Source organism: Megalobrama amblycephala, linkage group LG9 (genome assembly GCF_018812025.1).
Source record: "Megalobrama amblycephala isolate DHTTF-2021 linkage group LG9, ASM1881202v1, whole genome shotgun sequence".
NCBI classification, from domain to species: Eukaryota; Metazoa; Chordata; class Actinopteri; order Cypriniformes; family Xenocyprididae; genus Megalobrama; species Megalobrama amblycephala.
Genome location: NC_063052.1, coordinates 17,264,876 through 17,291,771, shown reverse-complemented (window position 1 = coordinate 17,291,771; position 26,896 = coordinate 17,264,876). Strand labels below are relative to the sequence as shown.

At 36.5% G+C, this 26,896-nt stretch overlaps 2 protein-coding genes across 3 annotated transcripts; both read left to right on the top strand.

Annotated features, from left to right (window-relative positions):
* The first annotated feature begins 1,229 nt into the window (after positions 1 to 1,229).
* znf706 (zinc finger protein 706) lies at positions 1,230 to 7,127 on the top strand. 2 transcript variants are annotated; one of them, XM_048201903.1, is made up of 3 exons: positions 1,230 to 1,370; positions 2,222 to 2,357; positions 6,276 to 7,127. In XM_048201903.1, exons 2-3 carry the CDS (start codon positions 2,223 to 2,225, stop codon positions 6,369 to 6,371), a joined length of 231 nt encoding a protein of 76 aa, XP_048057860.1. In that variant the 5' UTR covers positions 1,230 to 1,370; position 2,222; the 3' UTR covers positions 6,372 to 7,127. The 2 variants fall into 2 exon arrangements, with proteins under 2 accessions (XP_048057860.1, XP_048057861.1); XM_048201904.1 differs by lacking the exon at positions 1,230 to 1,370 and having other exon boundaries at positions 6,276 to 6,411; positions 6,501 to 7,127.
* Positions 7,128 to 9,584: 2,457 nt separating this feature from the next.
* Positions 9,585 to 26,599, top strand: ywhaz (tyrosine 3-monooxygenase/tryptophan 5-monooxygenase activation protein, zeta polypeptide). Its single transcript, XM_048201902.1, has 6 exons — positions 9,585 to 9,742; positions 13,204 to 13,506; positions 16,836 to 16,959; positions 22,751 to 22,914; positions 23,036 to 23,131; positions 25,599 to 26,599. Exons 2-6 carry the CDS (start codon positions 13,216 to 13,218, stop codon positions 25,656 to 25,658), a joined length of 735 nt encoding a protein of 244 aa, XP_048057859.1. The 5' UTR covers positions 9,585 to 9,742; positions 13,204 to 13,215; the 3' UTR covers positions 25,659 to 26,599.
* Positions 26,600 to 26,896: the final 297 nt, after the last annotated feature.

Sequence of the window (26,896 nt, the reverse complement as noted above, 5' to 3'; positions counted from 1 at the left end):
TTGATTGAAATGCTAAAGTTAGTATTGCATTGCAAATGAATAGGCTTGTACTTGGTGCTGGTAACCAAATGCACAGGACAATGGTGACACTAGAATAAAAATATTCATGATTGTAAAGCTGAAACACATATTAATTTTAGATGAATATGTTTGCACTCTGTCACTGGCTAGATATATCTAAAATAATGTAGGCCACTTTTTACTGGTAAAATAAGACATTTGGCATTATCAGGACCCACAAATATCACCATGTTGCATTATTATACATTATATTCAACATTATGTATATATATATATATATATATATATATATATATATATATATATATATATATATATATATATATATATAGTTTAATGTAGTACTGACACTAAAACTCTGTAAACTTGATTTTTTCTCACATAGTAATTTTCATTTTGAGTGAACAATGCACAACACATAGGCCTATTGTCACTATCCACGACACGATATTGCTGCATATTTGTATTGCGACAGGCCTATATTGTGACACGATATACTGTATTGTTACACCCCTAGTAGTTAGTAAAGTTTCTCAATGTCGTTATTCTGGTGTAATTTATTGTGCAGGCTGTAGACGGCGTTGTTTTTCTTTGGCGCAGGTCAGGACCATAGACTGTAAAAAAATATGGACGTAGCGGTCAGGTCGGACCATTCAGAGTAGTCTGCTACTTTTTTTTTTAAATAAATACTTTTATAGATTGTTTGAATTAAAACTACTTTTTAAGTTTTAAGCTTTAAACATAAAAAAATGTTTGACAGCTAGAGAGCATTTATGAAAATAAATAAATAAATTAAATAAATGTTGGGCCGCTCCCCCTACTGTTTTTTGTTGTTAAAGAGCCATGTGCTGTCACAAAAGATAGATTTGATTTCTCTGCAGTTATTTCAGTGACATATTTCCATGTGAGTTAGATTTTAGATGCACAATCTATAGGTATATATAGATATCACCATGGATGCCACATTCGACCGCTCCAGCGCGTCGCCATCTTGGAACGGTCAGCGTGTCGTCACGCAGAGAAGAATCAATGGTGCCACAACATTGCGCAGCTTCTGGTTGGCCTAAAACGCCTAGATTTAAATTCCCGGAGAAATCTGATAACTTTTAACTGGTGAGAATGTGTTTGTGTTTGCGTTAATGATGCATTGTTTGTCACAGTCACTTCAAGACAATCACCACCACTTTGCAATCTTGTAAACGACTAGCGCGCATGTCGCTCTCTAGCGCTCAGTGTCGCTGTGGTCAGTGCAGGAATTACACGAGAGGCACTCTGGGAAGAGCACAGCTGTCATAAGCGTGCAGGAGTACACTTAAGCCTGTAGCTGCCTACGGATCCTAGTTCGCCAGGTATGCTCATAATATTTAGTTATAGATAGAAAAGAACATATAGTAGTATTCTAATAACACGTATTCAAGTGAGTTGCGTGAGTAGCTGTGTCAAAAGATCTGGTATTGTTAGTGTGTTTAGCATGCTAGCTGGCTAACCATATGGTGTTGTTAACTAAGCCCAGTATCTTCGCTCACTAATCTACCTCAACTCTTAAGATATGCGAGGTTTTACGTTTAATATTTCGTTTTTAACCTCTGAATGTCCTTTTAAAGTCCGGATAATCGACGAAGTAGTATGAAATAGTGCTAAATGTCGAGCAAATAGGCTATCGAGCCTCAATGTGCAGTGACAGCTAGCTCATGAACAGTTAAACTCTCCATTATTGTGTATTGACATATTATTCGTGATTTAAAAAGTGCTGAATGCGACAATACTGTAATAACTGTTAATTAGAGATATTATTCACATGTAAAATGTAATTTTCTTGTAACCTTGTCCACTGTGTGATTTCTGTTTCAAGCAACAACATTAACTGCTTGTTATTGTTTTAAACTGTGGCAAAGGCAGAACATGGTCGGTGTACACTAACTATTGGTAAAATTTCTGATATCATATGCCTTCTATAAGGACACAGTCTTGGAAGAGTATTATCAGACAGAATTTTTATTAGCTCAATAAGTTGTGTGGAATTTGTATTGTTTATAGATAACTGCCACACAAACACTCAGATAATATAATGTTGTTTTGCAATTACTTCTGTTTCATGTTCGTTCTTGATAGCTGGGTATATAAATCCATTGACCGTGTCTGACTCGTACCGTTTCAGTCTCTGTATGTTGTTGACGTCATTTTGTGATCAATCCAACAGCATGGCTCGTGGACACCAGAAAATCCAGTCTCAGCAGAAAAACGCCAAGAAGCAGGCAGAGATCAAGAAATCCAAAGGCCACGACCAGAAGACCGCGGCAAAAGCGGCGCTGGTGTTCACATGTGGCGTCTGCAGGGTCAGTAGAATTTTAGCAGGTTATTTTTACCCCACAGATCATCTTTGGAGGTTCTTTTCAGCCAAGTTTCAATGCCAGCTTGTATAAATTCTATTTTTTAGTGCTTTTTGAATCGAATTTCATGTACATAGCACAAGGAAAGAACCCATGTTTGCCCTGCATCAAGATATGTTGTCGATATAAAGCTGATTTTTAATATGGGTGTATGTAGAGGATGAATGTGTTGGGAAATTTCATTCTCAAGTTGGAACTTGTCTCTGCCTTTGAAAGTTATTCACTGCAAGTAACAAATCAGACTTGTCAGTACACCTACCAATTAAGCATAAAACTGCTTAAAGTCACAATGAAATGGCGTTCACAACCCATTTTACCTCTTGGTGTGACGGATGATATGACGTATGTATAGTGACCGTAGAGAATTACCATAAATAACTATATTATGATATATACAGTATCAAAAACTATATATAAAAACTAAAATTGTGATTATTAATTATACATTTAATCAGAATTTTGCACTTTCACATAAGCACAATTCAAGAGAACACCAACTCATATGCAGGGTTTACTTTACCTCATCTAGTTTCCTCATTTATTATATTTACCGTATACATTAAAGAGATAGATCACCCAAAAATTAAAGGTCCCGTTTTTCGTGGTTTTTTGAAGCTTTGATTGTGTTTATAGTGTGCAATATAACATGTGTTCATGTTTCGCGTGTAAAAAAACACAGTATTTTTCACATAATTTACTTATCTGTATACCGCTGTTTCCACTGTCATAAAAACGGGCTGATGACTTCCTTGTTCTATGAAGTCCCTCCTTCAGAAATACGTAACGAGTTCTGATTGTGCCAGCGGTTCCTGTGTTGTGATTCGACAGCAGTTTAGCGCATCTTGCCCCAAAAGGTCACGCCTCTTACCATAACGTGGAGATGCACGCGCTCAGTGTTATTGTAAACATGTCTTTAATTTTACCCTATCAATTTGAGCCGGAATCAGACCCGGTGATTGGACTGCGGGATGAAAATAACAGCGTTTCGACGACATGGCGACAAACACACTCTACAAACGCAACTCTTGTGTATTCCTGTGGGCGGAGGTTAGTCAAAAAACTGTTTTAGTGACATCATTAAAGAAGGAAGTAGAGGGATGTAGTCCAAACTGGCCGTTCGATGTAGGCGACTTCTGTTAAATAAAATATCTCGCTTGGCATTGAACTTTGAGCTTTAATTTTTTACAGATTTTATTTATACTCTAACAACAACATTACACACTAACTAAAGTTTGAAACATGGGATCACGAAGAACGGGACCTTTAACATTCTGTCATTAATTACTCATCCTTGTGTTGTTCCACATCCGTAAGACTTTCATTCATCTTCAGAAAACAAATGAAGATCTTTTTAATGAAATCCGAGAGGAATGAATGAAATGAAATCCCTCTATAGAGATCCAGTGCAACTAGAACTTTCAAGGTCCAGGAAGGTATGAAAAGACATAATTAAAGTACTCCAGTGGTTTAACCTTAATTTTATGAAGTGACGCAGGTGCTTTGTTTGCGCAAAAAACATAATTTACCACTTTATTCACAAAATAATGTAATCCTAAGCGTGTTCACACAACAGTTTCAGCTCTCGCGTGAACACAAAACGCATGTTTCATGGTACTCTTTTGAACACTCAAGCATGTGCATTGAGTTGACGCACGAGTCTGAACACAACTCACATGCGTGGTGATGCTCTTATGAATGCGAGTTGCAGATCAATATTTTCATAATTAAAGTGGTAAATTATTTTTTTTTGCGCAAACAAAGCACCCGCGTCACTTCATAAAATTGAGGTCAAAACACTGAAGTACTTTAATGATGTCTTTCCTACATTTCTAGACCTTGAAAGTGGTAGTTGCATTGGATCTCTATGGAGGAAAAGAAAGCTCTCAGATTTTTTTAAAAAGATCTTCATTTATGTTCCAAAGAAGAATGAAAGTCTTGTGGACCCACACAAGGGTGAGTATTTAATGACAGAATTTTCATTTTTTGTGTGAATTAAACCTTTAACAAGCTCAACTAGGGCTGCATGATATTGGAAAAAACTGACATTGTGATATTTTAGTTTTTCTGCGATATCACCAGATGACTTGAATAGCTCTATTTGGAAAGAATTAATAATTCTAGGATGATTGGGGTGATTTTGTAGGTGAGTGAATATGCATAGAATATAATGAACAAATTACAAGCATAGATAAATATAATAGAACAAAGATAAAAGTTAAATAAATAGTGCTAATATTTTTCAGGTAAGTTTAACAGTATTCAGGTACAGATATTGAAAAATCAAATGTAAAATAACACTGCATAGTCTTCACTGTATAAAGTAAATGTAATTAATCTGTTAAAACTACAAAAGTGTTTTTTCTCTGTCTTTTGTTTGATTAACATTCATGACACAGAAAGCAGCGGGGCTGCTGTCACTTTAAGAACGAATGCGTGGCGGTGACCCAAAATACTGTTACACATCCGGTTTTCTGTTCGGTTTAGTTCACCTAAGCCATAATCCATTGTGTTTACGAGGATAGGAGATCTTTTACGTGCATTTTAACTTTTTTTTTTTTTCTTTTTTTGCATGTATGTGTCCACTCAGGCACAAATAGACGCGGAAGAGAACGGCATGTGGGTGTTCGCGTGCATCTGCGCAGCCCCGTGTGTGTGCACGCGCACATAAAACAGCCGCACGTTCAAAATTGAGTTCTGTTTCGCATCTCCGTGCACTCAAATGGTTTAAAAATCACTTGAATGTTTAAACTGACAGGACCTAAAACACATTGAAATGACAAACTTTCATTGTATGATGGTCAAACTTTGCAATTAATCAGAGAATCAACATTCGTTTTGAACCGTGGTTGTCTGGTCCATCCGGATTTACGATCCCTACTAGACATCATACATCCTGCAATGTGACTATCATGGATGCGCACATCACGATTTTGATGCTAAAACGATATCGTGCAGCCCTACTCTCAACATTGTGAAAACTGGTAAAACCTTAAGAAGCTTCTCTCAAAAGCTAAAACATCGAAATTACTAAAATAATGTTGTTTAAAAATTTTTTCGTTTTTTATATTAAAACCGTAAACAGCATTGTATTGTAGCACAAGCCGCCTCATGAAGGAACGCAGACTGGCTGTAATTTGTAATTTGAGCAGAATATCACAATGGAGATCACTAAACTCCAACATACATGGATTTTCAGATCATCAGCACTTTGTGCAATTTATTTGGTAAATGTGTTTCCACTGTAGCTTATGCACATGTCTTCTTATAAAATAATAATAATAATTTGAACTTGATTGAGATGGATAATGACACTAAATTGGCGACACTGACACTGTTATTGACGGAAATTTAATCAACATAAATAGAGCTGTAATGACACTATTGTCTTCTGTAGAGCTGCTTACAGCTGAATTGATCTTGTTTCATAATTGATGAATTTTACAACATTAACACAACATTTATTAATGTGAAGCTGCTTGGAAACAATTTGTAATGGATAAAACGGTATATAAATTCAAATAAATAAAATGCAAATTAAGTAAAAACTGGGCAAAGAGAAAAGCTCTGATTGTGGGAATTAAACTCTTAACATCTGGCAACCTCAAGAATGAAAACATTACCAATGCAAATATCAAATGAGAGAGAAAAAAAAATGTCATGATAAATTAACCAATATGCAGATGGTTAATCAATTAAAATACAATTAATCATGCAGCTCTAATACAAAAAGGTCAAACCGCCCATGCTTATCCATCTGTAATTGATTGGATAATGCAAAGTGTTCTTTTCATACCAGAATGAAGCCAGTAAATTCCTTGAGACATAATGTGATGAACTAAACCATGAAACCTCTTTGTTTTGCAGTCACAAATGCCAGATCCCAAGACCTTCAAGCAACATTTTGAGAGCAAGCACCCCAAGACCCCCCTTCCCCCAGAGCTGGAAGGCGTTGAGGCATGAACGGCCCAGAGACCGGAGGCTGATTGTATAAAACCTCATAGTAAGAGTCCTGATCTCAAATTTTATTCAGCAGAACACGATCATTGCTTTTACCTGGGTTTTATACATGCATCCTCCCCTTCGTTGCAGACATAAATCCCGTGGATCAAAGACTGATGACGTTTAGCTTCCCTCTCTCAACACCGTTTCAGAGCACTTGCCTTGGCTACGATCAGATCAGTGCATTACCTCAACCTGCACTCACATGCTTTCTTTTCTCATCGTACTTGTGTAATTTAATGGATTGAGAGAAGTTAGCAGAACACTACCAGTGATTAAGTCAGTTTCATCCATTGATCATAAATGTGGTAGTCACAGACATATTTGCTTTTTCCTTGTTAGATGAGTGCAAATGAATATGGGTGCAGTTTCCCACTACTTGACGTTTAGCCTGGGCAAAAAAAAAAAAAAAAAAAAAATTGGGGTTTTACCTTAATTTTCTCATTTACTAACTTTGCTTTCCACTGAAACTGTCTTTTAGTCCAAAACAAATGTGGTTCTGTACACTGAAAACTGGAATCTAATGCGTTTCTGTAAAATCACTGGATGTGCCCGAGGTAACTGTATTCTTAATTTAATGTTGCTGCAGAACTTCTTATTTCTCTCTGGAATTATCTCAAACAATATTGCCTCAATGTTTGATATTCCTGCTCAAGCCACCTGGTTTCCACACCAATGTAATATATCTCTTTAATAAAATTTAACTTTGTTTAAAAAGTTGTGAGGCATGTCTTCAACACAGCTGCCTGAGTCATTGTTGACCATTCTGAGAGTGGTGTTGCTTGTTTCTTGTGTAAGTCCAAAAACCTTGATCTAAATTAGTGTGTGAAGGAAAAAGAGTTTACAGTGGCAACAATGAAAAGTGTTTTTAGGTCGGTTATTATGCATCATTACCTCGGCAACAACGAAACAGGTCATTAATCACAGCAGAAGCAAACAGAATCAGACTCTACCTTTTTGACCTAGTACATGCATTTATACTGTTACGACTATTAAAAATCATTTTTGTTTATTGGAATAACACTGAAATAAATGTTGCATGTACAACTGAAATAAAATAAAATAAATAACGCTGAGTAGTTAAGAATTAAAGGAATTTACTTTGATATTGTGCCTGTTTTTCAAAGATCATTTTTTAATCAGTTTGTCGTAATTGCTTCCACAAGAGAACTTAATTGCAGTGTGTCTCTATCACATTTAGGTAACAATAATACTTTCCCCATAGTGAATCCCTATTTGTCCCACTCTCACTTGGGAGAATGCAGGTAGTCAATGATCATAATGTGGATGAACGGGAAGTTGCCATGCAGGTTGAGACGAGTCAGGGCCGCTCGTCTCATACAGGACACACCCTCCAATAAAGCATTCTGATGGGGAGACTAGTTATGATGAATAGGACTTAGTGAAATACAGCAGAACCCTCACTGGAAATGACTGGTATACCCTTTTCACAAATAGGTACAAAAATAAAGTTTCCAAAAGGGGGTTTTAAAGTCACCATGAATTCAAAATACTCTCTTTTCTATGGAATATTGGAATATGTTTATTATATATGATTTATCTGTGCACATCATTATTGTTTTAAATGTTTCCCAGGGCAAGACAACACTTGAAATCACAGCAATAGCAAACCACAGCGATCAAATCAATTCACATTGGATAAAATCAAGTCAAGTTTTCATGCTGACTTTAGAAGTTTGGAATTTTGGTATTAAGATTGAAAATAGCTTTTTACAACACTGAATCGAATATCAATTTAACAGATTTTTGTTAGTTGCAAAGATGTAACAGGCCAAAATTACGCAATTTTTCTTTGTTAAATCAAATGAATTCTCATGCAAAGTTAATTTTATGTCAAGTAATAGTTTATCAAACATTTATCTATGTCACGGCAAACGGTTTGGGATTTGTGCCTCGAGTGCATAATCATGACAAGTGCCAGATTAATTTTTCTTTGTTGGCAATGCATAACTGTGTATTACAACCAAATGTCAATGGATTGAGCCGCTTTGTGTAAATGACTTAAGATAAATGTCTAGTCTGTGTCATCGGTGACTCACCAATGACAAAGATGGGTTATCATCACTGAACACGTTGAGGTAGGTGTGGCTGTGGGTGAGGTAGAAATCCCTCTTTATGAGTCAAAATCTTACATTTGAAAAAGTATAGCTTACTTTTGAGCAGCAGTAATCATCTTGTTGATAGTCACATTATACTATTACACAAATGATTTAAAAGTGAAAACCATGCCAATAGGATTGAGATCTTGCAATTATGGTGTGGCTATAGTCATAAATTGGGTTGTAATATCTTTACACGCCTTTCCAATGAGAAAATGTGACCCTGTTAAAAATTAGAACATGTTCTCTTTATGGACCTCGATGGAAGATAATTGAGATTCTGCTTTTATTAATATCTCGCTCCTCTGCTCCAGTTTAGAGGCCAAGCTGCTCTGACAGTGTGTTCAGACCATGTCTCTGATCAGACAATATTGTCTTCCTTCCTCTGTCAGTGTCTGTGCTTAATCATTTTTATACTATACAGTGTCTATCACAAAATATTGTCTTCTGGGTCGACTTTTGTGCTACATTATGACAAACCTAATTACAGCTAAACAGAGGGTGTATATGCAAGACAATTAAGCAACTACAGTAAAACTTAACTATTTAGGCATCAAAAAAAAAAAAAAAACACAAGAACATTACTACAACTTTAAAAAGAATTCAAAGAACACTAAGACTTTATTGGGAGATATAGAGAAGCAGCTGATAACTATACGCAATGTATGTAAGTTTTTCAGTTTTAAAACATTACATTAGCTATCAGAATTTTATTTTATATGCATATTTTTGCTCAGTTTGGGCCTCTGTTTTGTTCCTCCTCGAGTATGAGCTCTTGTTCTTATTGTATATGGGCCATAAAAGGCAAAAAACTTTAGATATACAAAAGCTTGACGTTTCAAATATAATATAAAACACATATGCGAACCTGTCTCTTTTTTAAAATCAACTATTCCATTTCAAAAAGTAGATTTTCTAACTATTATTTCATATATCAGGCTTTACAGAGTTAAAATCATTCCTCCCCATTAGATTCCTCTCAGAATCAAACGCGCTCCAGGTTTATCCTTGCAGCCATAGCAGCGCACGCCAATCAAATATCCGGTTGCCTTGGCAGCGGTTGACGTCATGGCCCCTGCCCAGTCCCTGCTCCAGCAGCTTGTGAGTGGGACGGAAACCCCGTGGATTGCACGGGAACGCTGTGCTGCGCGCCACAGTCAGTCAGTGAGTGGCAGCTGAACCGTACAGCCGGAGATAGACCCTCATTCACAGGTTGGTTGGTTGGCTTACTTTCGTTTCATTCACCTCTTCAGTGTATTGTTGTACAAATAAGAACTGTATTTCTTTATTCTGAGTCTGCTCATTTTAATTGAGCAATTTACATTATTCGAAGTGAAGCAAATGCTCAGTAATAGCTACTTGCCACAAGGATGCTTCAAAGCTTTAGCTTGAGTAACAACTCGTGGTTCAGCACGGATAATACCAGAATTAAAAGTTAGCTGTGAATTACTTATTCTAACGCAGCCGGGGCTGTTATGTCACTTAATAACCGCTATTTTCCGCATATTAGCTCCTCTTAGTGCTTCAAGCAGATTTCCAGACAACGGAAGGATGAGTCTTCCTCCTCCGCACAGAAATATCACTTCATCTGTTTCATTCATATGTTATCGACTATAGAATATAAGTGTAAAATTGTGATTTAAAGCATCCAAGCCTAGTCCTAGAGGATATCTGGCAAGCCAGATCTTGTCGGGCACATTGGGCAAAAAGTAGGGCGTTTACCTCACCGCTTTACTACTGTGGAGTTCCTGTCAGTTGAAGGTATCGACAGTGTGTCATTATGAATTTGCTTATGGAAATGAAAGGTGTTTTGGTCTTTGTCTGCACAATTTAATATATTCTCATTGTCTAAAAGGCCATTGGAAGATAAAATGGTGCAAACAAATCCCCAGTTTAGCACTGGTTTCGTATTGAGACAAAGCGGACGCTAGAAAGGTAATGTCAGGTAAAGAGCGGAACGCACTCGGTTGGACACGCGCGCGCGCTGGGCGGGAGGAGTTCGCACGCATAAATCCCCGGATGGACCGTGATCAGACAGACATCAGACTTGAGATCAGTCCTATGGATAGATAGAAGTGTTTTGTTTAAACATTGTGCGCTGCTTGCTGTTGGGCTGGTGTATGCACTGGGCGTGGTCGGCGAAGTCATGTCCGCATTTTTGGGCATTTTTCACTCCTTTTCTTACATATCACATGCAAAATGAATGGGGTTTTGTTTTGGCTGGAATGTTGCAGTATTTTCTATAGTCCAAATGATTTATCCGTGAACATCATTATTATTATTATTATTATTATTATTATGATTATTTAAAGAAAAAATCATGTAACGTTTTCCCGCTTGAAATAACATGTTTTCTCTTCTCTGATGACGTGTTCACCGGCATAAGGGCGGGACAACCTGTCACTCACATGACATCACAGCAATAGCAAACCACAACAATCCAATCAACTCCAGATGGACAAAGTCATGTCCGCGGTTTGAAACCACCTCAAATAACATGATATTTAGCCCCTGGAATGTGAATTTTACCAGGGGAATCCCACCAAAAAGTGTATTTTACCCCCTAGAATTCAATTGGGCTAGTTTTGAGTAGCAATTGGCGGGTTTTGTTGTGAAATCCTGGCAACCCTGAATTGGACATGTCACAATAGGGAAGAAAAAACTCCTGTTTCATGCTGACTTTAAGGCCCTGTAATTTCTCAGGCAGTTTTCATTCTTACATGATGATGGCCCAATAAGTCAGCCAAAATTTCAGCATTGGCTGATAAAAATGTCTGCTTGGATTCACACGATTCATTAAAGTGACGCTCATAGAAGTGAACTCTTCCCTGTGTTAGTGATGCTAGTAACAGACTGGTCAATAGGTAATGCATGCAAGTCTGTTTCCAAATATATTTTGGAGCAATTTCAGCCAACGTTTTGTAAAACATATATATATATATATATATATATATATATATATATATATATATATATGTGTGTGTGTGTATTTTTTTGCAAACATCTTATTTGCTATGTTAAAAATGTATTAACTTGTACCACGCATATATCAAGGCACACAACAGATAATCACAGTGGTGCTGGTATTCAGACCAAAACCATAATTGCGAGTGTAAAATTGTTCTAGTTTATTTAAACTGTATAAATTAATATTGAGTCATTTACTTTTTTAGTAATTTATATAATCGTGCTATTGCCAGCTGCTTTGTCTGTGAAGTCAAATCAAATTCAAGCACTAAAGCTAACTGTTAAGTGCTGTTCACACCAAGGCTCATCGTTATATTTCTATAAGAATAGGGGAGGTCCTATACAACAATAACTGTTGGAATCACATTTCAGAATTATTTTTTTCCCTTGCGCTTTTAAAAAAAAAATGTAATGTTAACGCCCGTTGCTGTGGAACAAATATAATTATTATTAAGGCTGCACGATTTATCGCGATTAAACCGCACGCGATTTGGCAAAGGCTGCAATTATTTTATGCGCAGCTTGTCAGAGCTGTACGGCTCTGTGATCAGTAGTAAATGCTTTTCCATCTGAAAGCCAGAGGGCGCTCTTCCTCAGAAACTCTAAACATGCCCTGCAGCAGAAGAAGATAACACGTGTCATATCGCTGTAGCTGAATAAACAGAAGATTGAAACGCTTTGATTAAAAATGACTATTAAACACACGACTGTCTTATTCTGTGTAAGAAGCCACATCATCTCACAGAAGGATGCTCAACTGTAAAAATTTGTTATTAAATGTTTGTTGGACAAGATGTTAATAAATGCTTCTCATGTCTGATTTGACGCGTGTTAATTTTTCAAATTTATACTGTAAGCGACTCAAACTCGCAGTGCTTTTAGATGGATTAACATTTGGAGCCTTACTTCATTGACAAGCTGAGCGTAAAAAAATAATTCCAGCCTTTGCGATTTCATAATCGCACTAAGAATCGCGTTTAAGTTCAATGTTATTTTTCGTATCGTGGGATAAATCGTGCAGACCTAGTTATTATTGTCATGGTTATCGTTGTAGTTATTGTTCATGGTGTGAACAGACCTTTAATGTATAGTAATGTTTTAATTCTTACATTAAACATTTTAAATGTATGTGGCAGCAATGACTGTGTGGTAGAAATTGATTCCTATGATTAAAAAAATATTATATTAAGCCATATTCGAGCAAATACATAAATATTTAAAAATATATATTGAGTATTGTCAAAATATTAAGCAATTATTTTAGCTGTATTGCCCAGCATCAATTGTTTTTTCAGCACGTTGAAGTCCTTTATTTTCAATATGAGTTGATGCAAGGCACCATGAATGATGTTGGTGATGCAACAAAGTTGAGTAGAGTTTACCTTTATGCTGATGAACAGTAAAACATTGTGGCTCCTGCCAATGGAATTTGAAAATGTAGAGCCATTTTACTATTTACATCCATTCAGATCAGATAAGAATTAGTTATCTCTTACCTCTTTAGATCAAAAACCACTAAAGATTCAACATGATAGAGTTTGATTTGCATTCAAAACATTACTGTTCCTATTTTATTGAAAGTTAACTTGGTTTAATTGTTCAATCAAGATGTCCAATTAACTGTGATATCACTAATTATAAATCTACATATTAATTGATCTTTCTAACTTTATGTGAAATACTTTTTTCTTTTTTTTTTCCTATAGAACCAAGCAGCCATGGACAAGAGCCAACATGTGCAGAGAGCCAAACTGGCGGAGCAGGCCGAACGCTACGATGACATGGCCGACTCCATGAAGGAAGTGACGGAGCTTGGAGAGGAACTGACCGACGAGGAGAGAAACCTACTCTCTGTGGCCTACAAGAATGTTGTGGGTGCTCGCCGGTCCGCCTGGAGGGTGGTGTCCAGCATCGAGCAGAAGACTGAGGGCAGTGACAAACAGCAGATGGCTAAAGAGTACCGTGAGAAGATTGAGGCAGAGCTGAAGTCCATCTGCAAAGATGTTCTGGTGAGCTTTGAAAGGGAAAGAACCACTGATAGAAGACATAACCATTGCAGAGCTTGATGATTTAAATGGGATATTGTGAATAATGTCCTGTCAGCATTAGGACATTAGGACATCTGTTCTTAACCAGAACTAGGGTTGGAAATACAGAACTGATTCTCATTCAGAGCTAATGTTAATTTTGTAAACTCTTGAAACTGAATAGGGTTGTCATGGTACCAAAATTTCAGTAGTCTGTACCAATACCAGTCAAATTTCATGGTACTCTGTGCCATTTTTGGTACCATAACAAAAACTATTGTAACTATTTTGTTAATTTAGTTTTTATTTAACTATTTGAAAATTGAAATCTCATATAAATATCATAAAATCTCATTAGCTCATCTTTAATGTTGTTAATAATTCTAAGTAAATAATTCCATTAAAACTTTAACATGTAGCCTTCAAATATTGTTCAGTTAAATAAACATTGCATTAAAAAAAATCAAATGAAAAGTTACACACTCCAAGACTTAATGCACAGATCTATTTTGATTTTTTTTGTCCCATCCGTTGTCAAACATCACTTTTGTCACTCTCAAAACTGTGTAGCATGTACTTAGCGGCATGAAAAATATAACATTCATTTAAATTATGAATTGTTTATATACAGAAAGTGAGCGAAGAACGCTTTTTATGTTCAATGAAGGTGATATTACTTCAGTTCAGCCGCAGCGCAAGCTCTCTGACTGAGAAAAAAAAACATTATAATCAAAAAATCTGTCTATTCTGCACAGTGCATCTCTTATTTACTTTGTTATAACAAAACGATTTCCGAGCATGCAGAGCTCACATTGAACAAACTCTGGCATACTGAGTGGATTCTGACTAACTTATGCCTCTGATTGTCCATTGCGCTGAACAAACATGTCTGTGATTGGCTGCAATGCTCAACTCTGCAAAAACATGCAAATAGAAACCTTTGACGCTCTCCACACAGCGCTTGCACACATACCGATGATTGCGTTTAAATGCAGAGCCTATCAGTGGGTACTGAATTGGCCCAATACTTGGTACTACCAGTACTGCAGAAAGGCTGGTACCATTACTTAAAATGTAAGTATTGACTTGGTACCGAAGTACTGGTACTTTTGACAACACTAGAACCGAATGGTATTCTTGATTCATTAAGCACTGTCCTCTTGTAAGATATTGTCCCAGGTTTTCAGTCAGTCAGTGGCTAGAGGTCATTAGTTTGGCCCAAAACTGTATCCAGATAAGTAAAACAATGAGACATTTTGTTTGAATGATCAGCAAATCAGCTCTTTCTCTAGAGTTGTCTTGGATACAGAGGTTTTTTTTTCTCTCATGAAACTGAAAGTGAGACTTACTCTGTGCAACTGGATAAGGCTTTAATGAATCAGACAGGACTAGGCATGGGCCGGTATGAGATTTGGACGGTATGATAACCTTAAGCAAATATATCACGGTATTGTAATTATAGCTCTAAAATGTGTTATTTTAAAATGTCTAGGTAAAAAAACATTTTTTTTCCTTTGAACGCAATATATTTCTAAGCAACATAGAATATTTGGAAAAGTAGTAAACATGTATGTTAGATTAAATAATTAAAATAAATAATTTAATTCTTCTTACTCAAATTAAAATGATATAAATAAAATGAATGCAGTCATTTAAGTGAGCCTAAACCTGCAGCTCAACAATGATTAGAACAAAAATTGAATTGTTTCTGTAAAAATGCAGTCACTTGAGTTAAGCATGTGATCAGCTAAAGAAGATATTAATAGTTATAATAAAAATATTAAAAAGTATTAATAGAGTTATCATATAATATAATCATTTGTTATTTACGTTGCGTTCCTAAATTCAAATAAGCGTCAGCACTTGCAGGAGCAGCATTTTCTGAGAATCGAAGCTGAAAGCTGTTTTACTCCATACAGCGCGTCAGACTATATATTTATATAATTACATCACAACCGGTGCGATTTGATGATCGCATAAAGACGCATCACATTCTCACGCATTGTCAAAATTTATAAAAAGTTACCGGGCAACTGGTGAATAAGCGACCAGGAACGGTATCACAGAAAAATGTTGTGGTTTTAAAACCGTGACGTTTTCAATCCACGGTATACCTTGAAACCGGTAACCGACCCATGCCTAGACCAGGACCATGTCCTTTCCGGGTGCTGGACTGTTTTAGTTGGATTGTTGCCTGAGGCGTCTTAAGCGGTGGCACATGGAATGTTATGCTTTGCATTTATGACATTCCTTCCCTTTTCCAGATGTTATTTAGACTGCATTCACAAGAATGTGAGAGCTAATCTGGCATTAGGAGGGTAATGGGTTGAAATTGGCTTCTACAAAGGAAGAACCTGCTGCATGTTACATCTCTACATATGAACAAATATTACATAGGCCAATTAGATGATGAGATAAAGTACCACCTTGAAATCCTGAGGTGCTTGTGCCTTCCCTGGTGGTCCCAATGTTCTTTCCAAAATTGAGTCGGAAGAAAGAATAATTTTAAATTAAATGATGATTCGCATCAAGAACAAATGAGTATTGCAAAATGAATAGCTATTCACACCAAGTGTGAAAATATCTGTTGGGCTGAGTGGTGCAAGAAGTCTCGTGGTGATTCACCATCTGCAAAGAAGAAGAAAGTTCAACATTATTTAAGATATTGCAAACAGCCATAACAAGGACAAGTGAATAAAGATGTACATAAATGTTTATAGAACAACACATAAAGCAAAAAAATTACTACAGTCCAGTCACTTTTTTTAGCACTTGAAATGATATAAATGATAGTTTACAAAAAAAAATGGAAATCTCTATAGAGAAATCATAGTGATTAATTGGGCAGAAAGTGTGGGAAACCTGGTATTTGTTCACTGACAGCGTCATATACGGACTGCTGTTTTTCAAGCTCAGTATTACATTGTTGCTAGTTTACTGTCACATTCTACTGATATGTGTTGTAATTTGTATCTTCTCTCTGATATCCTGATGTATTATGGGTTCATTGGTTAGTCTGTGAAATTTGTCATCATATCTTGTACCTAGGGCACACCGTTTTCAGTTCACTCCCAGTTATGTCATCTGTGGAGGATTTTCTGATGGTGAATGATGCCAAATACTTGCCTTCTGAAGTCCCTTTTGAAATGACCTGTTTTCTGAGTCGACTCATATTGAGCAAGTTCAAACTTTGTATTCAGTCTATTACGTTTTTGACCTTACTACTGGAAAGTGGTCGCTGGAAAAGTAGACCGTTAGAAACGTTACTGTCTTGGACTGTGTGTTAAGGTTCATGTGTCTGTCATCCGCAGCATCTCCTGGACAAGTTTCTGATCCGCAACACTTCTCCAGCAGAGAGCCAGGTGTTCTACCTGAAGATGAAGGGAGACTATTACCGCTACCTGGCAGAGGTTGCCACAGGAGACGAGAAAGCCAGTGAGTTTGTCCTAAACAACATTTATATGACATTTATACAAAAATGTCTTTCCTTTTAATGATTTATTTTCATTTGAGAACTAGATCCAAATATTAGATGGATCTTTGATGTTCAGCACGGTGTCTCTAACTTGTTAAAGTTGAGCAGCCACACCTCCATCACACACATGCAGATTTTTTTTGGTTTTGATAGCTACCAGTGGAACAGGTCTTTACTTGTGCTTCCACACCCTGAATGGCTAATTATTTGGGGAATGTTGTACAAAATCTTTTAAAACAGATATGGTTTATGGTTCAGAATCTAAGCCACACTTATAATACCTACAGTTATAATATACTAAGCATAAACAGTGCAACATAAAATACATGGCACACACCAAGGTTGCATAAAATACTCTATACTTATCAGTACTGAATGAAATATATTTAGAATTAACTTTTAGTCAACTTATTTTGTTTTACAGTTTATGAATCCATATGTCTTAGATTTTGGATAAAGAGATATCTTAGAAAACACCATAATGTTAATTAGGGCTGGGAGGGTATTGGAACAAATTTCCCGATTCGATTTCTATTCACAAACTTTTTATTCTGATTTGATTCGATTCAATATCGATTAATTTGGATATATATCTGGTAGGGGTGAAACGGTTCTCGGTAAAAAATAGAACAGTTCAGTTCTCCACCCACGGTTCGGCACACGCTTGCACCGCGGTTCATCCCGAAACCTTAGATTATTTGTCTTTATTTTCTTTATTTTTATTTGACAATTGTCCTATTTTTTACGTAATATAGCACATACCGAACCGTACCGAAACTGTGACCCTAAAACCATGATAAAAACCGAACCGTGAGTAATCTGAACCATTGCACCCCTAATATCAGGTACAGTACGAGGCAGATTTTCTCAAGGAAAGAAAATCTCTCAACGAATGCTGTAAACTATACAGCATTATATATCACTGTGTCTATATCATTATTAACTATATCTTTTTTTTTTTTTTAAATATAAACATTTAAATGATTTATTCAAACATGCATTTAATACTGAAGAATAGTATGTGTGTGTATATATGTAAAATGGTGTATATATTTAGCAAAATGCTCCTCTCTAGAGTTCACTTTGCTAGCTGACTAACGATTTTTTGGTCACTGAATGGCCTTTTGAGGTAAGTGTAACATTACATGACATTGTTTACAAGCTATTTTATTGATGTCTTTCTGTGGTTGAAACACTGAGCGATTACACGAGGCATGATACAGATTTTGGTACCCAGCCCTTATGTTAATGCTAATTTTTAAAAAAGCCTTTCTTTAGGAGTGTGCCAATAATGCCTTAAAATGCTGTCCAGGTTGACAGTCCACTAGGTTTTGGAACAGACCTATAGTGTCCACATGAATAATCTTACATAACTGCCAATATAACTCTTGTAGTTGTTTTACTCATTTGTTTGTCCTTGAGCTAATATACTGGCTCTGCTCCAAACTCTCCTGCTGCCTACGTAGAGAAATCATAGGCACGCCAACACGAAGACTGCTCCAAACACAATGCAGCAAAATTATGCTGCTTTATACCCAATACCTTGTTTTAACCAGCATCTATAGCAACATCTCATGAATAAGACAATCTAAGAATGCATTACTTTAAAGGAGTCATATGATGCTTTTTAATGTTTTCCTTTTCCTTTAGTGTGTAATATAATCTGTTTGTCTATGTATAAGATCCGCAAAGTTACAAAGCTCATAGTCTCCCACAAAGCAATTTATTCTAACAGAGAACTCTGATCCAGACGTGCCTAACACTCCTTGATCGAAGTCCAGATATTACTTCCTCAAATGTCCATGTCACAGTGTGAAATATTAGCATAATGCCCACCCAAAGGCATTCACAAAGAAAGAAGGCAAGGTTTCAGTGAATTGAAGTGTTATCGTCATGTCGCTGTGTGTTTGGATGCGAAATCAAAACCACTTTTAGTATGTTTTCTTTTGCTTTCAGAGGTTAATCAGAGGTTAACATTTATTTATAGAGCAGTTCCTGTGCAGTACAACCCAAAAGCTTGCTTGTGCACAGCGCATTTTACAGAGGACAGCTTTCTGAAACTGGAAGTACAACACAGGCTATATACAAAGACTACTTACCATTGTGAAATGTTCTGCTCAAGTCGTGCTTGCAAAGTTCTTTTCGAACGATCGGCTTGATAATCCTCATTTTCAGAATCCAACTCTAGTTCGATCTGATACACTAAAACCGACAACATCATTATTTAAGCCGAAGCCTTGGAAGCCGAAGCTCACAATTATGATAAGGTGCGGTAGATTTCCGACACATGCTTGAGGTGTTTGGCCAATCACAGCGCACTGGCCAATCAGAGGTTTGTAAAATCAGTGTGTTTCAGACTGACTAGGAATCTAGGAGCTCCAATAATGTACAGTATATGAAAAATGTGTTTTTTGAACAATAGAGCATGTTAACTTGTTGTTACACCTAATCATCAAAATAACAAACTTTTAAGATGGCATCATATGACCCCTTTAAAGCTTTGTGTCTCAATTATAAATATTTCAAAGAAGTAAAAAAATATATAAATAATTCAAAGAATTGATTGAAAATAACATTATTAAATCTTATTAAAAATGCTCTTTATCCAAATATCTGTGCAGTTGTGTACTTATTAGAATAGTGAGCTGTTAGCTTGGCAACATTACTAAGGTTTGGAAAAAAGTGTGATGTTTCTTAACCACTACCTCACCATGTTTGATGTTTTTGAACTCAAGGGGTCAGTCAATTAACCCTCTTAATAGAGTTAGAATCACATGAAGTAGCCACAGACTTAGAGTTTTCATTAATTATATATTTGGAAATGAAGGATGGAGGTTTAGATCTGAAGGTCTTGTGTCCTAGTTCATAAAGCTCTTGAGACACAAGCTGCTTGCAGATTAATTTGAGAACGTCCAGTGTGACGTTTTATGCCTCCTGTGCCTTGAGCCCGCATGTGATATCCTCACTGTAGCTAATATTTCTACTTTATTACAAAAAATTAGCCCAATCGAGTGATTTGGTTGTGAATTTGGCAGCAAGTTGTTGATTTTTGTGTGCATCCAGCAAGGACAGTGCAAATATTTATTTTTATTTTTCACCGTCAGTCTTTCTCTCGTCACAAGCTGACATCTCAGCTGCAGATTCAGAAGGGCTGCATTGCCTTTCCTGAGTATTGTTGCAGGAAGCACTGCAGCACAATCCTGCTCCACCTTCATTCATTTCATTAATGAGGCTAATGAGTGATTTCCCTTCACATGTGGTCTTTGGCTGAGTATGTCTTTGGAAGTAATAATTCACTCTTTCCGATAGATGCACGAGGTTATTAGGGCTGCTGCTTCTCTCTGCAGGGTTTGATGAATTTTTGAAGAGCCTGGTGTGTTTCTATGGCAGCACAGGAGTGAATGATCTGACTGAAGCTGCCATCTGTGGAAACGACAGGACCGGACTGTGCTGCGGATCCTAGATCAGTCTGTGTTTATATAGTATTATAGTTAAGCTGCAGGTTTTTCATAGATTCTTACGAGAGAGGAAAGAATATTGATGGTCTATTTGAGCTTAAACAGCCACTGACCTACTATTGTCAGTGTGATGGGCTGTGTGATCATCGCCATGGCAACAGCATCTGGCTTATGTGTGTTGTCCAGCTGAGTGTCGGCAGTAGGCAGAACCTCCTGCGGGTGGGTTTAATATATGCACCACTTGGCCACTGTCTCCTAAAGCTCTTCAAATGAACAATTACTACTGCTCATCAGGCACGGTGCGTGAAACGCATTTTACAGAGCTGCCTGTCTTCAAATATTTATGTATTTCTCTCTGAGCACAGATCAATACAGGCAACCGCAAGCTTTTAATGCACCACAATATTGACTATTACTGACAACTCTGAAGTGTTCAGAGGAGAAGAAAATTCTCATTTTCAGCCATTTAAAGGTGCCGTAGAACGTGTTTTCAAAAGATGTAATATAAGTCTAAGGTGTCCCCTGAATGTACCTGTGAAGTTTCAGCTCAAAATACCCCATAGATTTTTTTTTTTTATTCATTTTTTTTAACTGCCTATTTTGGGGCATCATTAACTATGCACCGATTCAGGCTGCGGCCCCTTTAAATTCTTGTGCTCCCTGCCCCCGGAGCTCACGCATGCCTTAAACAGCATAAACAAAGTTCACACAGCTAATATAACCCTCAAAATGGATCTTTACAAAGTGTTCGTCATGCAGCATGTCTAATCGCATAAGTATGGTATTTATTTGGATGTTTACATTTGATTCTGAATGAGTTTGATAGTGTTCCGTGGCTAAAGCTAACATTACACGCTGTTGGAGAGATTTATAAAGAATGAAGTTGTGTTTATGAATTATACAGACTGCAAGTGTTTAAAAATGAAAATAGCGACGGCTCTCTTGTCTCCGTGAATATAGTAATAAACGATGATAACTTGAACCACATTTAACAGTACATTAGCCACGTGCTAACGATGAATCATGTCAGTTATTATCGCTCCATCGGCCATTTTTCGCTATTGTCCTTGCTTGCTTACCTAGTCTGTTGATTCAGCTGTGCACAGATCCAGACGTTAATACTGGCTGCCCTTGTGTAATGCCTTGAACATGGGCTGGCATATGCAAATATTGGGGGCGTACATATTAATGATCCCGACTGTTACATAACAGTCGGTGTTATGTTGAGATTCGCCTGTTCTTCGGAGGTCTTTTAAACAAATGAGATTTATATAAGAAGGAGGAAACAATGGAGTTTGAGACTCACTGTATGTCATTTCCATGTACTGAACTCATGTTATTTAACTATGCCAAGGTAAATTCAATTTTTAATTCTAGGGCACCTTTAAAAAATAATAATAAAATGCATGTTTTATTTTTTTCCCCTTTAAAGTAACCATCATTAGGCATAGATTTAAAATGTTAATATCGGATCGAAAGAGTAAAAATCGAGTTGACAAATGAAAGCACTTTTTCCACTGCAATTTTTTCAAAAAGTAATCACAAGATTTATTTAACCATTATTACAAAACAAAACATTTACCCACATATATTTTATTTAAACTTTTTAAACAGTGATGTTGTCCCTTAAAATGGACAGTTCAAAAGAACTGATTCATGAAAGTGAATCAGAGTCCCAACTCTGTGGACTTTTTTTGAAAATGTTGAAATGTCTGTTTTGATGGTCTCATACACTCTTTAGGACATTTAACTGGCTGAATAAAAAGCACATTAAGATCAGCTTCAGCAAATCCTTAATAATAAATTGTAAATCTTTTATATGCACTACTGTTTAAAGGTTTGTGGTAGGAAGATTATTGTTTTTGAAAGAAGTCTCTTATGATCACCAAGGATGTATTTATTTGATATTGTGAAATACAGTTTACAGTAAAATAAATGTTTTCTATTTTAATATATTTTAAAATGTAATTTATTCCTGGCTTCAGAGTCACATGATCCTTCAGAAATCATTCTAATATGATTTGCTGCTCAGGAATTTTAGGATTCTTAGATATCTTCAAATTAGATATCTATTTCAAATAAAAGCTGTTCCTTTGAACTATTTATCAATTGTAACATTATAAATATCTTTACTGTCTGTTACCTTGCTGAATAAAAATTAATTTCTAAATTAAAACCCTACCGACTCCAAACTTTTGAGTGGTAGTGTATATTGTTGGCCTTAATTTGTTCTGTTTGGTAGGAAAGTATGAAATTATTCTTGCATGACTAATTGTTTGTCCTTTGTAAACAGATATCATCCAGAAGTCTCAGGAAGGATACCAGGCCGCCTTTGACATCAGCAAAGACAACATGCAGCCCACTCATCCCATCCGCCTGGGCCTGGCTCTCAATTTTTCAGTCTTTTATTATGAGATCCTGAACTCTCCAGAGCAGGCCTGTGAACTGGCCAAGAAGGTTAGAATGGGTGCTCATGAAACTCAAAGCTCATACACAGAATAATGCCTCTTGAGCTTTTGTGTTGATTGAATGTAATGCTTAAAATTATTTATTTATCCATGTACCTGTTTTTATGTAGGCTTTCGATGATGCCATTGCTGAACTGGACCAGTTAACTGAAGACTCGTATAAAGACAGCACACTCATCATGCAGCTACTTAGAGACAATCTGACAGTGAGTTCTGTTTTGTTGCTTTCTTGCTTGATAATTATACAGATAACTGATTTTGCTGCCGTTTAACCCATACCTAATTAAAAACCACTCATTAAAATATAACTGTAATCATAATAAGAATCAGTAAAAACCTCATACAGGTCTCAATTAGTAGAATACAGCAAGTTTCTTGGTTTTACTTGTACAATAGATGCATGTATTCAAGTGTGAAAATCCTCAAATGCATGCTAGAGGCGTTGATATGTGATATACTCAGCTAGGTGTTGTTCAATGGAATGAAAAGCAGTAATGTTTAGAGACAAGCTTTTTAGAGTTGAACTACTTTTAAAGGGCTAATGAAATAGAAAATCAAAATGTCCTTGATATTTACACTTATAAGAGGTTACTGTATCTCAAAGCTCCCCAGTTTAAAATACAATTATTTTTTTTCCACTCTCTCAAAATGCCTGAAATTGGTGTGAAGTTTGCCAATTACAGTAGTTCTTACTTTCTGAAAGAGGTATTGCCCCTTGAGACTAAGTGTTTTGACGGTGAAAATGAGGAAGGAAAATATAATTTTTACAAATATCTGAACTAGGCTCCAGCAATATAAAGATCTGAAAATGCATTTCATGATTTAACCCTCTGGAGTCTGAGGCTGATTTGGGGCCTGGAGAAGTTTTGACATGCCCTGACATTTGTGCTTTTTTCAGTTGTTCATAAACATATTAATGACACAAGTGTCATTACACTGTATTCAGCACAAACTAGGCTACCATAATATGTGAGGAACATGTGTGTACATGTTTGTGTTTTTGAAGGAATAACGTTTATGCGTGGTTACTGAAAAAACAAAAAACTTAAGTCACTGATATAAGGCCAATAAAAGTATATTAAATCTGTGTTCACAAGACTTTTGGGTATTGAAGGTTGTAGACTAGAGTTTTTGCTTCAAAATTATGTAAAAATTATGCTGATTACTCTTTCATTTATAACAATATACTGATTTAGTTTTTGTAAGACACTTTTTGCCAAGAAACACGGTATGCGAGGAGGCGTGAATCTCCATGAATAATGGCTCATTCTCACCTGTGAAGACAAAAGAATTGAATAGTAATGACCTGAAAAGACTTGCATATAATGAGGCATTTCAGTCAGGTAGGCTGTGAAAAAAAACTTCTGTGATGTCTCAAGCTCATCATGGTATATGAAACATACAGAAAAATTTTATTACAATATAAAATAATGGTTTTATATTATACTTTAAAATATAATGTATTTCTGTGATGCAAAGAGTCTGAATATAGGCTTTTAGTTTAAAGCATGCACATTTGGAGAAATATAGGATTCTCATATGTTTATGTCAATTTTCTATACAGAGGAGTTATTTTTTATTTAATATTCATTGTTATCTCTATGAGCGCTGGTGTTTGCAATTCTACTGCAGCCGGAGGGCGCTCTGTGCATTTTAGTCCACAAATTCACCTAAGAAGAAGACGATATTCCATGAATGGTGTTTACCAATTCATACTACAGCCGGAGGGCGCTAAAGAAACAAAAACTCACTTAAAACTTATCAATAGAAGAAAACAAACAGGAATTTACTGAATGTCTTCCAGAGATCGCTACCATGGCTTTTTCATCCAGATAAACAATTTCAAGGCAATAAATACACGATTGAGATGATGAATGCATGTGTTGTCTCTGAATTTGCCTGTGAATAGCGCTGGCTCCGTGGGCGTGGCCGCATTAGCGGATAATGAGCTGAATCACGGACTTTCAGGCTCTCTTTTCATACAGATTACATAAACACAGAAGGTTTGTTTTCGATTTGATTGCACGATGAAATTTCAACGTTTGTTAGACATAAGTATGAATTTTTTGTGATTAGTATTCACTAAGTTACACTTCATTTTCTGAGAACTATCAGATTGGACTTCGTTCAGAGGGAGATGAGAGATCACGCATCATGTTAGTTTTCTTTATTTTACAAAAAGCACAACATCTCTGAGTGTACACAAATAAAAGGAGATATTCTATAGTTCCAATTGATGTATTACTTATGTCTCTATGACAAAAATGACAGAGTATTTTAAGTCTGTTTTGCTGCAATGTGAAAAAAAACCTGCAAAACGCGCCGGCGCGTTTTTAGACCTCAGAGTGTTAAACTTAAAAATACAGAGCTTATGACGTGAGACATAAAAAAACACATCATGTGGCACAACACAGCCTTAAATCATATACACACATAGCTTTTTTCTTCTTCTTTTTTTCAAATTTCGTTTAATGGAACATAATCAAAATATGTAAAATGCCATATTACTTAGAGATGATTCTGATTGTAAAGCTCAAACACAAGTTAACTGCATGTAGATCTTGAAATAATTCTCAGAGAGCAACATGACGTTACTTGGCTCTGTCTTTCCATTCGCACACACATTTCAGTGGATGAATGTGCACGTTTTAATGTGTCCTCTGTGATTTTCAGCTGTGGACCTCTGACAATCAGGCTGACGGTGAGGACACAGAGGAGGGCCGGGAAAACTAAAGCCAACTCTCAAAGAACCTTTTCAGTCAGCACAGCGAGAGACAACGCTGACGCTTTTACAGTTCCAGCTTCATACTCACCAGCCCGTCATTTATGTGTGTGTTTGGATTTGAGCGTGTGAAGGAAAGACTGTGTTTGTGTACGTTTGTTTGTTTGGGGGGGGGGGGGGGCAAACAGCAGTTGTTTGTCTTTAAAATGTGTTAATTGTGGATTGGAGAACGCAATATAGTTTGTTGGCTCCCATATGCTCACTGGGATGCTTCTGCATCACTGATGTGAGTCAACATGAAGCCAACATCAACTTTGTTGTAGGTGCATATGTGAGAGAGAAAGAGAGCGATGTATGGAACCTTTTCTGAGTTTGCTAGGGGAGCATTTAGTGATGGGTTTCTTGTGGCTTAGACTGAATTCTTCATTTTCCTAAAGAATCATGGGAAATAAACCAAAAGTCAGTATGAACGAATACTTGTGTCAGATTGGGCTTGTGCAAGACATTCTACTTCAGTTGTCAAGTGTTTGATTTCTCATTGGTGAATAACGCATACAATCTCTCTTTGTCAACCAGACCTAAGATCAAAAAGACTTGACACATGGCTTATACTGTAACTTTGATATAAAAGTCTTGTTACCGGAACAGTAAGTAATGCTTTTCATGTGCTTATCTGATTAATACTGTTTTCTATTAGGATTTTTGGTTTCGTTTTATTTGTACTACTACTTACTAAATCTGTTTTTAGTTTGTTTTGTTTACTCTTTTGATACTTGCCTAAAATGCATGTGGCTTTAGTTAATCAGGGTGACTGGAGTTGGCTGATTGGGCTGCCTAGAAACTGTCTTTGAATTTTCATACAGAACACTCAGCATTATTGTTATTTGTTATGGAGGGTGGGCGGAGGGATCTGGATTTCATGTTAGTGGAATTAAAACAGATAAAACACAAACCACATGATCTCTTGTTCTTTTTGCCTTGCATTCAGTCTGTGGTGTTTTCGAAAACTGGCTGTTCCAGAAAGATCCTATTTCTGGACTTCAGATATTCATTTTGGTTTAATCCTTGCTTTGGGAAATGGGGTTTGTTTCTGTGACACAATGATGACAATTTAAAATCTGCTTCATTCACTCGACCTCGTGTTGTTCCACACCTTTCTTGGAACACAAAAGGAGATGTTAGGCAGAATCTGCTGTCTGCATTTTTGTCTTATACAACAAAAAATTAATAGGAACTGGGGGTCTGAACT